The following is a 12,333-nucleotide window of genomic DNA, read 5'->3' as shown; positions in this document are numbered from 1 at the left end:
TTCCTGCTGTCCAGACCACCCCACCAGCACCCAGCACATCTCCCTTTCCTTCCCTGCATCCTGCCTTGCCGCCCTACTCTAGCCCTCAAACCGCCCATTAAATCCCTTCCCTCCGACCATACAGCCACCAATCCTTCCCCTTCCCTTTACCGCTTCTCCGGGGGCACCACTATTCTCAGATCTTCTTACCTGGTGCTAGCCGAAGATTAGTGTCTATTGAACTTTTCCTTTCAGTTGACTCTTGTTTGTAACTCTAACTAGTTGGGTAATAAAATTTGATTTTGTTTTCGCTGATTTCTGAATTATTTTCAATGTCATATAGTCTCTGCTATTGGTACAGAAATCCGCTCCATTTTCTTAACGTTGTTTGCATCCTTTCTTGAGGCATATTATTCTTTGGATTTTCAAATCTACATCTTTAGGCTAGATTGCTCAAACTTTTTTTTTTGTGCGTTACTGAAAGGTGCCACTCCGCAGGCATTTCTGTACGTTTCTACACATTAAGCAGCGACATCTTACTTTTCTTAGTATTGATTATTTCTATCTTTAGAAGCTTATTATTTTATACTGTTATTTTGTAAGGCGGACAGGTCCAAGGTTAGGCTGATTTTAAATCTGATGCCCTATAAATTCTACTCGAGAAAAAAAAATATTGTTATGCAAAGAAAGTATGCAAAATAGACAGAAAATGGAAGAAGGAAATTATGTACAATTATGCAGAAATGTGGTCAGCAATTATTCGATTCTATTTCTTGTAAGAACTTACTAATACCTAAATGATTCAAAACATATTGGACAAAAATTTACGCACGCAATTATCATGCTACATATATAAGAAAACAACTAGATCTGGGAGAAAACTTTGATTTTATCCAAAAGTTCAAGCTAAGTTCATGGTCAGGTATTTTACTACCCTTGAAGCCAAGTCATATGAGTTTAGATCATTCCTTTTTCTTTGAATCTATCAAATCCAAGATTGAGGATCCAGTTATCAGCAATTTAAAAACCTTCGCCAAACCTCATGGAAAACATCAAGAGCAAATGAAAATTATGCTAGGTGCATGTTGGCTGATCATGCCAGACGAAATCATGGCATAACAACTGTATTGTCAGTTAAACCATAATGTAAGGTTAGACTACTTTTAACAGAGAACTTACATGCTTTTCTTATTCAAAACTTGATGGAAAATCTGAACTACTTTCGGGAGCACTCCGCTTCATTTGATGATTATCACTGCTAATCTGATTACTATGTAATATTTGGAATCTGAAACCAAGTTTAGACATTTCTTTAGAATCAGAGCTGGATGTGTCTGGGCCTTGCTAGCCCCGAGGATATGGTCACTAGATCATTTGCAGGGAAGAAAATTTATATTGATCGTCCCACCTCTGAAGCAACTCATCTATCACGTCTTAGCCTGTGAACTTAAACTCATAATGGTGGGGATTGCCTAAGCTGGCCGGGGCTCATTGTCATTGCCCTCCATAGATGCCTTTCCATGTTTTCTAGACTTCTAGTACTCGGCTCAACAATTACGAACACCTTTAGTTTCCCGACTCTAATTAAGTAGGTGTTGGCATATTTCTATGTCATGGCTGTGGTCACGGTGATGAGCATCATATTTCTTTGGTCAAGTAGATAACTGCTGACCCTTATTAGTGACAGTTTCTTGAGATGTTTTGTATTTTGAATGACCTCAATTAGTTCTGTCATGGAGACTCACCAGGGAGCCGTAGGTAGTGACCTCACTTGCCAGATTTCGTCACGTTGGGTTTCCTCGTAACACATTTGCTTCTCAAAAAAGCGAGCTCTCTTTTGATTAGGGAAGCATCTTTTTTGTTCTTACCTGACAAACAATCATCCTCTCTCCATAGATTACAGAATCTCTTCGGGCTCTGTTGCCTTTCAGTTTGCATGGCAGTGGAAGCACTGGCTTCGTAGTTGTACCCCCTTTGTGATGGTTTTAGTGTTAGTGAGCTCTAGTAACTTGCTTAGGGTCCTTGGTTGCTGAAGGCCAAAAGCATACTTGAAGGGACCTTCTCTGAGGACCGGAGCCATGTTGACCTTAAAAAAAGGTCTAAATCATTAAATGTGAGGAGCCAAAAAGCAAAAGCCACCCCATGTTTTCATACCAAATGAAATGCCATTAATGGGGGACTGTACTCCCACTCTCCTCAATTTTTATAAATATAAAAGAGATGTATCAGCAACAACGAAAAGAATGGGGCTTGCAGCTCCCATACGTGCGCTTTCCATAGGAAGACTTATTTTAATGTATAATAATAAAAATAAAAAAAACTAAATCCTAAAACTATTGCACTCCCTCACCCTTGATTCATTCTCTCAGACTCTCTCTCTCTCTCTTCGCTCTTGCTTTCTCCTTCCCCTTTTGGTTCAGCCCATGAGTAGTCGACGTCGTCGCCCCGCTGCCGCCAACCTGAGCCGCCACCGCCAACCTGAGCCATCGCCGACAAACTGAGCCGTCACCTAAGCCACCACCGCTAACCTGAGCCATCGCAAACAACCTATTCCATCGCCGACAACCTGAGCCGTCGCTGACAACATGAGTCGCCACCACCAACTCTCTCACCAGCGACACTGCCACCTTGATGAACTACCACCGTGTAGGCGCCGCCTCACCAGTCAACCACAAGTAGCCACCAACACATCAAAGCTCTCTGTCGGCCCAACCTACTGCACCTCACTGCTTGCTGGATAGCCTCGTCGATGCCTCCCGCCATCACGTTATTCACCTCATCTCGCCTGTCATCGCGCCACCACCATCTCCCTACTGGAAAGCATCTTGCTATCAACACATCATCCATCAGCATAGCTCGCCGAACCACTGCAAGTGTTGCGGTTGTCGCCGCCCGCCCTCACACCATCCACAACCAACCTAATTTGTCATACCACTGCCTCCTCGCTGTCATGCCACTACCAACTAATTGTCACCCCGCCTCACGTCATCATTGTTTTAGCCACCAGTCTGCTGGTGAACCACTGCTTCCACTCCAAAACCACTAACCTCAGGAATTGTCAACTACAGTTATCTTGCCATCTTTACTTCACCGATCGGCCCCCTCTCCAGGGTTGCCTGCCGCTGCAATCCTAATTTGTCGGATCACCACCGCCGCAGTATCAGATCTTTGAACTGCTGCCTGTCACTTCCGCCTGTCACTTCCGTCTTGTCGGTGGTGCCTCTTCCTCTCTCTACCTAGAGCCAAAAAAGGGACAAAAGGAAAATCAGAAATAAAAGAAAACAGAGAAAAGAAGAGGAAATAAAGAAGAATTATTGTGCTGCTTCACATCATCGTAGTCGTTGACATAGGTATGATACATTTCAGATCTATTGTATGTGTTTGGATGAAATTAAGTATTTGTATAACTTAGATTTGAGGTGGGAAATGTATGTGCTTGCTTGTGTAAAATTTTAAGTACGCGTACAATTGTAATTAGGGAGTCGGGAAAATATGTTGTAAATCCTTATCGAGGTGTTTGAAAACTCATACCGTGCTTTTCTTAGGGTCTGTTTGGGGCAGCTGTTGATTATTTATAATCTGCTGATATAATCTCCAGATTATCAGAATAAGCTCGCTTGTTGTTTGTGGCAGCTTATTCAGAACAGCTTACTGGCAGTTGTTGTTGGATAAATGATAATTCTGTCACTGTTTAGTTCAAAAAGGTTATTGCAATAGTTCAAAAAGATAACCATTTAGCAAAATTCCACATCAGGGTGAAAGGAATACCAATTTTACATAAAAGGGAATGGAGCATAATAATTGGACAAATTCAAAGTTTGATTCAAACGAATGAATACTTGTTCTAGAAAATCACTCCGCGTCCTTGAAAAATTCATCATAATTGATCATATCTTGAAATTTGTTGATCTAAAAATTGATAGAGCAAGATGTCTAAAGGGTTAAATACCATAGAAGCTTGGATCCATCCAAACTGCACATTGCTTTCTGGTAAATTATTCCAAATAAAATCTTAGACGAACTGAATAAGCCGTCAGCAGTCAATACTCTCGTCAACACAAATGCACTGAAAACAGTCATCTCATAGAAAAATGGATTTCACAAACCTCAAATCCAAAAAAAGAAAAATCATCCAGAAAATATAAATCAAGAAAACTTTTTTCTTACAGTGAACGAGAGGCAATGCTTACATTGGACGGGGAAGGTGTCGAGAAGAGAAGGGCAGAAGGAGAGCTTCGATTCTTATCAATCCTCTTCTCGGTTCGAGCATGGGAGAGCTTTGAACGAAAGCTGGCTCCCTTCGAGTGACAGATCCTCTTTGGATCCAGCCGAACTTCGCGCGAAACAACGAAGGGTTTTTGTTTCACGGGCAGAGGGGATGCGGCAGAGGAGGTCGGGATCGAGACGAAGGAATCAGTGACCGAGGGGAATTGGAAGGGCAGAGGGGATCGGGATTGGGATCAGGACGGAGGAATCGGCGACCGAGGGTTTGTTTCGCGAGAGAAGGGCGGACGCGGACGGGATCAAGATTGAGGGCTTTCGGGTAATAATCTCGAACGATAAGCGGAAAGCGGGATGCGAGGTGCGGTTTCCTACCGCCATACAGACATCCGAAACAAACACTCGGTGGGCTTTTTGGAAACGCCGACCACAGTAATAAGCTGCCCCAAACGGGCCCTTAGTACGGTGGATGAAAACACATAGCTGCAGTTACCTTCTGGCTTCAACCATATGCACTCTGCATAATGGGTAGGCCTTGCATTCCTGCAAATGTCCCCTAGGAGAAGGATACATTGGGATGTTGCTGAAATTTTTAGTAAAAATAAAAAAAGGAGCTTAAAATCAAAATAAAAATGGGTTTTTGGAATTTAAAATACGACTAAAAATAAAAAAAAATTACAAAATAATATTAATAAACAATCATATGGAGATATTAGTTGCAATAAAAAAATCGAATACAAAATTTTGAATTTATGTGGGACTCAATAGCTCGTTTATGAGCTCGAATGAAACATATAATGAACTCCAAAGCTGGCCTACGGGCATCCTTAAACTGTTAATTCTACTCAAATCCTCCTTAAAACTTAGAATTCTCTAAAACATAAACTCTGAACTGAAAGTGTATTGAAAATGAACTATGGAGAGTTCTTATTTATAGAAATTGAAAAGTTCTCTATGGAGCCCATCAGAATAAAAAGAGTTTTAAAATATTAATTTTTCTAACGTGTTAAATATTCAATAGGCATTAATTTGCCTAGATCATCACTAGATTTGCAACACATATACTAGCAGGCATGAGACAAATTTAAGGCTTAAAGTAAAAACAACCCGCATATACTCTATGACCATTGTGTTAAATGTTCGATCATATGGTCTGAGAATGTTGTATGTGTTTACTTAAAATCAATTCAAAATAACATGCACGTGTTCCAACTATTGTATAAAATATCAAAATATTTAGTTCGAGAATGCTGCGCGAGCTAGCTTAAAATTAATTCTTAATAATCCTCATGTGCTCTGATCAATGCACTAAACACGTCAACAAGTATTATGAGAATGTCGTGCGGGCACAATTTAATTTTAAAAATAAACTTATTTTATCTTGAAAAATGTGTAAAATAATTTAAAATTCACAATTTTTTCCTTTTCCTAAAATTTCATCTAATTACTACATTGTGCATGTTTTCAAGCAAATCAATCTGATCCTTCTTTTAGCAAAAATTGCAACTGATATTATTGAGTCTGTCAGGCCCGATCCTCTGTCAGCAAACTAGTAGAGTTGATAAGGCCTGAAATAACAAAATAAAATTATTTGAATCTCCACTGACGAATGTGTTGATAGAAAATCTCAATTGAAGATATTCATTTTAAATAATTAAATTAAAGTTCCTAAATTTAAAAATAAATTTAAATCATTTAAAGATATTTATCACCTAAAAAAAGGAAGATATAGCGAAGAGAGCTTTGAGGATCGGATCTAGACACTATGAATTTTTGATGATGTTATTTGGACTGATTAATGCTCTGACAATTTTTATGGATCAGATGAACAGAATGTCCATTCATTTTTTGTATACTTTTGTGATTTTGTTTATATATAATATCTTAGTATATTTTAGAGATGAATGCGGTCATACAGATCATTTGCATTCTGTTTTGTGAATTTTGAAAGAGAAGACAATATATGTCAATTTTTCTAAATATAAATTTTGGCTTAAAGGTGTGGCTTTTTTTGGGCATATTATCAATAGTGATGACATCTATGGATCATAATATGATCAAGGTGATTGCAGATTAACCAAAACCTACTACTGTTACTGAGGCCCTACCTTTTTCACATAATGTTATGTTATTATCTAGATTAACTCAAAAGATAATGAAGTTTGATTTGAGTGATCGTTGTGAAGAGGCTTTTTCAGAAATTTAAGCCTTTCTTAGATTCCAAAGGTGGTCGAATAGGTGTAGGTCGTTGCACGTCTTGATCCCCATGAGCCTGAGTAATATTAACATCTTTCTGGACCTGATGAGGTGGTTGTGAGGCAGTAGAAGTATTTCCTTCCACCTGTATTATCAGTGATTATCAGTGATAGGTTCTAGAGTAGGCAGGGTCTGAAGAAACTCCCTCCCCCACGATAGGAGGTTCCAAAGACGAGGGAGCTACAATTGGAGATTGAATGGTTGGCATATTGTCTGCTTAATCAGGAGGAGATGGAATCACTGCCTCTAGCGGAGCAGTTTGATTTTTTGGTCTGAGTTGGGGGTGTAGATGGTGACATTTAGAACTGAAGTGTCCGAACAGACGACAGTTCGAACAATACGAAGGAAAATGTTCAATCTTTACCTTCTGCCAATATCCATGATGTTGTGTGCTCAACCAGATTTCCTCAGAAGCGGATGAAGTGATGTCTATTTCAACAAGTACTTTGGTTTCAGAAGGACAGGACAGATTAAAAGTAGGAATGTCCATCTTGAGTGGCGAAGGACGGGACAGATTAAAAGTAGGGATATCCGTCTTGAGTGGCTTCCCGTAAGCTGAGGCAATAGAGTATAATATTTTTTTAGATAAATAGTGAAATTTCAGACCAGGGAGATGAATCCAAACCGGAATGATTGGCGGTTTCGTCTGTTGGTCAAAATCCACAGACCATTTCAGAATCTTCATTGCTCTGTTTTCAATTCATATTATCCTTCTAGCAAATAAGTGCATGTAATCTTCTTCGTTGCTAATTTGAATAAGAATGCGTCTCCCATCTAATAATTCAATTTTCCATTCTCCAACAAAGTGCATAAGTTCAAATTCTTTGCAAATGAGCTCCATTTTGGGATGACTATATAGAAATTTTCCAACCAAATTCAAACGACAGGAAGAAGCAAAGTTGAATACCTTCAACTTTTGTAAAAAAGATGACAGACTTCTCATTCTTCCTACCAAATTTCTTGATGTCCTCCGCCCACTCAAACGAAATATATATATAAAATAAAATCCCCAATCTTTTATTAATTTGCCTGCATATATTCAAGAGGTAATCTACAAGCATACGATAAGACTAATTTTATTTAAGGCTTAATTGTAAAACTTAAGATTTTTTTATAGATTTTAGAATTACATGCATTTTGAAAACCTAATATAAATTTGTTTTAAATAACCTTAATCTTTTTTCTTAAATCAAATTATATTAACTTTTAAAGATACGAGCCTATGAAAGGTATTTATCAAGAAATGGAAAAACAAAAAGAAAAATACAACATAGAATATAATGACGAAATTTATATTTGGGTCATCTAACTTGAGGTTTAGTAAAACAAAAGTGAGTGGCGTTAGATTTTTTCTGTCCACTATCCTTTCTGGTATAAGATTACGAAATTTTTATCAATCGGAGAGATCAACACTCTCAATACTCAAGTCATAGTAATAATCCATCATGATAAATTCTCATAATTTTTTTCACAAATTGGATAAAGTGGAGGCATTATAAGAATTTATGGAATATTTCCAGTTGTGATATCATTGGTTGATGAAGAAAGCAACACCAAAGAACTTACAATAGCAGGAACAGTAGTCACCATCTTCTGAAGAATAATAACATTTAGGGTTAGAGAACACCTTCTAATAGAAAAAAAGAAAGAGCCCCTCTTTCACTTTTTCAACCATGTGCTTGACGTTAATGCTCATTCAATCTTGTCCTTCTTGTGGTTGAAAGATGTCTTTGAGCTTGGCTGCAATAGCCCTCTCATGTGGCTGGGGACTCTTGCTCGCAAGCCCTCTGTCATTCCATTGCTCAAATTTGTCACCCTCACTCTCGGCTTTGCTGTCTCTCCTTCTCTTCCTCTCTCCCTCTCTCTCTCTCTCTCTCTCATAAGGAATCGATTAAGAGTCAGTTCCAATGAATCAACTACTGCCAGTTCAATTTTTTTAACTAAACTATTAATATTAATTTTTTGATTAATCTATTTTCAATTAATGATGATGTTGGTGATCGGGGTTCACAAATAGCCTTATAATATAAATGAGAGCTTTCCAAGTGTTGATACAACAGCGGATGGTTGGTTTCAAATACCTTTTTTCAGATGGGGTGGGAATAAAAAAATGTAATCGTCACTTCTCTATATTTACCAAGCTTCAAATAAGACATTTCAAATTAATATTTTTCTACATTTCATGATCTGAATGATTTCTCATCCTTGGCCATTATGTTATCTACAATTTGTCTTACCTTTTTTTTTGGCTGTTTTCTTGTAATTGGCTCTTGTTGCGCTCATCCAATTTTCTGATTATAAAATTATGCTTTATTAAAAAAAATGTCATTTCATAACCGAAAATCCACTTAAATTTTCTCAACTTTGGCCACTGCTAATATAGTGATTAAATTAATGTAATTGGATCAAATAACTGTTTTGTTACATTTAATGACTGTTTATTTGTTTGTATCCTCTTAACTCTCGCCATTTCTATGAGCTGGCGCAGCAATCCCTGCCAAGGCGCAGTGGCATCTGCGAGATTTGGGCTGTGGCATTTCTTAGCGAGTTCCTTGCCTCAGTTTATATCTGGTGAGCCATGATCATGATCTGTGAGGGTTGTGACACTTAGGTGTGCAGCCCAATTTAATGAAATTAGTTTTTTCTGATGTTCCCTTTGTATTACACAGTATTACCTTAAAGCTGTTTCTTTTATTTGGTGTCAAATCAAAGAATTTGTCTTAGATTTTTTTCAAATCATGTAATGTATGCATGTTCTGTATAGATTAATTCTTATTATAGCGAATCATCAATCAAGCTGTTTTGGGTGCATGCTAATAAAAGCTGCTATGCATAACTGCTTATTCTGACATTATTATTTAAAATAGATCATTTGCAGCCATCTCATAGAAGGTCTCTGTATACATTATCGTCATCCATGCTTATCTTGTCTGCAAAAGCAGGAGATCTTCCTTATTTAGTTGCTTCTATTGAAGCACATATCGCCTGTGAAATGGTACGCAACTTTATCTGAAATTCCTGCTTTATGCATAAAGTACCTGTAATATACGCCATGCTGCATTAACTGCCATGACCTCCATATGTCCCCAGCTACAGCCCTTCTTGCTTTTGTTTGTCTTTGTGAGTCTTGCCCTATTTATTTTGTAAGACTTGTTCCAGGTTGATCCTTACCTTCATCTGGTTGATGATGGCAAACTTCTGGCAATTTGTGTAAAATATCCTTCTAGTAAAGTAATCTATGGGTCTGAAGAAGATAAGATTGCTGCTTTGAAGTTCTTAGAGACTATTAAGAGTAATGACGATCAACTAAGAGAAATCATTGCATCTCATTTAATGAAGAAGTATAAAAGATTACCTGAGGTAAGTTTGAGATGTAACTATTTTGTATGATTTTGATATATTAAGTTGTCCTGGTTATATGCGTGTTTTTGGATTTTGAAGCTAAAGGAGAAAATTGATGTTCTTCTTTTGTGGCAGCAAGAGTTAATGAGCATTAAAGGGCAGCTCAGGCGTGAATTTTCATCCGATGATGTCTTTCCTATTGGAACTCCAGTTTTCATGGATACACCCAATGCTTCTTCTCCATTTGATGGAAAGGAAAATGAAACTTTTGATGAGGTACTTCTCAAAATCAAACATCTAAACCTTTTGATGATATTATTCTCTTTTGATAGCTTTTTACGGATCTTTTATTAATTTAACTGCAGGTTGTGGTTCCTGCTATCTTAGAAGGTGGAGAACCATTTTTTGAAACATATAAAGATCACTCAGACCAGAAGATATCAGAATCTAAAAATTCAGTAGATGTTCTTAATGTCAACCAACTGATAGAATCAGTAAGTTAAGTCTTCAAAAATGAATACTTGCATGATTTTATTCTTTATGTATGGCGACACATCTCAATTGTGCAACACCCCCCCCCAGCTTTTAATGGTTCATTTGCGGTGTGATTGATGCAGACAATTTGGTCAGACTAAATTCTTACTATCACTTGTTGTGACTTGTAAAATCATAACTTGAACTAGTCTAACTAAGGCTCTGTTTGGGGCAACTGCAGTTTATCAATAGTTTGTTAATAAGTAGTTGATCCAGATAAACTGTTGATCAGCAGCTGATCCAGAAGCTGGTTGGATGTTTGGTTTGTGCGTTTGAAAAACAACTGATTTGCAGTTGTTTCTGGATAAATGACCATTTTGTCCATGTGCAGTATTCTTGTTTGAACAAAACTGTATTAGCAATTCATTTGATACTTAGAAGCAAAAAATTACTTCATAATAGTAGAAAAAGATAAGATACACACCTCACATAACAGTGAGTATCAAGTGTACTAAAAAAAGAAAAAAAAACTATTAAAATTTCAATTAAAAATGTAATAATAATAATCTGCAAGAGCCCTTTCAACACAGGTAATCCCTCACATCCTTATCCCAAAGAATGACATTTGATGAAGCTACTAGAGCATAGTCTTTATTAACTGATTATGATGGGCAGAAAATATCATAATAGCTATGTTATGGGCTAACATTAGATAATGCAGCATCAAGATGGCAAGTTAGCTTGCATCACCAACACCCAACCAAACACAATAGTAGAGAGAGACACACACATAAGATTTGTTGGAGCGCAGCTAGTCCAAAATGCTGCAGTGAAATGCTGCTCTTTGGTGGCACATTAAAGAGAGAGACAAACACATCATGCTTTTATTACTGCATTTGCCAATAACATTCAAAACCAATTGTTCTCACATTTTCTTCATCAAACATTCCATTTATCAAAGAAACAATATGAAGAAAGCACTCTCAAGCATTAAACAACCACCAACTACCAGCACACACATTTAAGTCCAACATCCAACATCCAACCAAAAGCAGCAGTCGAGAGAGAAAGCACAAAAAAGGAGAAAGCCAAAAAATCACAGAAAAAAGTCATTTCTTCAAAATTCGCCACAAGAAAGGGCATGATATTACTCACAGAGCATTGTAAACTTCTCAAAATAAAGGAGAAAGCCAAATAAACACACAAAAAAGTCATTCCATTGAAAATCGCCACAAGAAAGACAACGATATTACTTACAGAGCACCACAACCACAGACCGTAGAGAGGAGGAGAAAGGCAACAATCAAGAGAGGCGCGTGAGAGGGAGCCGTTGTTTAGCGATCAAAGCCACATGATGAGGGCAGAGGAGAAGATTGAAGAGGCACCTAGGGCACGTGATGAGGGCAAGCGCGACGGGAATGTGTAATTGTATGAAATATATATTTCATCTATTCATGTGTGGGCAGAGAGTTAATAAAATTCCTCTAAATGCGAGTCGCGGCCGACATTTACTACAAAACATTACCAAAGTAAACGCACCAAAAACGGAGAAAACAAGTGGTATGGAGGTGTTTGGAAAACACAGATTTTACAGATAAGTTGTGTCAAACAGACCCTAAATCGCCACAAACATACATGATTCATTTTATGATTCGTTCATATTCATATACTTGGAAGTGTGGAAATTATATCATCAAAACTTATATACGAAGATGTTAAATTCAACATAACAAAATACATACCCAAAATTCTATCCACTATCTAAAATTATACTGTGCAAAAGTTGTACACATCACACTAAGCTACTCGTCACAGGGCTCATTACCCCTTCCTGAAAGTCAACAATATAGAGTGAGCTACATGCTCAACGAAATAATCAAGACTAAAGAAAAAATTTATAGATTGAAAGGAAACAATATGCATAATCATATGTAGCTCATGTACATATTTACAACATATGTCACAACATTCTATAATCGTATAAAACATGTAAACGAAAAGACATGCAATGCAGATAATCAATGACAATTGTATGAAATATATATTTCATCTATTCATGTG

The 12,333-nt window shown here is 37.4% G+C and overlaps 1 protein-coding gene across 1 annotated transcript in view; it reads left to right on the top strand.

Moving 5' to 3' along the window:
• Positions 1–12,333, top strand: part of LOC110028750 — a gene marked incomplete in the record, with an annotated part of 93,376 nt that overhangs the window by 76,759 nt on the left and 4,284 nt on the right. Inside the window, 4 exon segments of the mRNA XM_020730729.1 lie at positions 9,324–9,451; positions 9,616–9,816; positions 9,934–10,074; positions 10,164–10,292. Coding sequence (XP_020586388.1) covers positions 9,324–9,451; positions 9,616–9,816; positions 9,934–10,074; positions 10,164–10,292 — 599 coding nt within the window.

The sequence above is a fragment of the Phalaenopsis equestris genome, unplaced genomic scaffold (assembly GCF_001263595.1).
Source record: "Phalaenopsis equestris unplaced genomic scaffold, ASM126359v1 Scaffold000523, whole genome shotgun sequence".
In the NCBI taxonomy this organism is placed as follows: domain Eukaryota; kingdom Viridiplantae; phylum Streptophyta; class Magnoliopsida; order Asparagales; family Orchidaceae; genus Phalaenopsis; species Phalaenopsis equestris.
The sequence above is the reverse complement of the archived record's forward strand: the minus strand, read 5'-3'. Positions and strand labels throughout refer to the sequence as shown.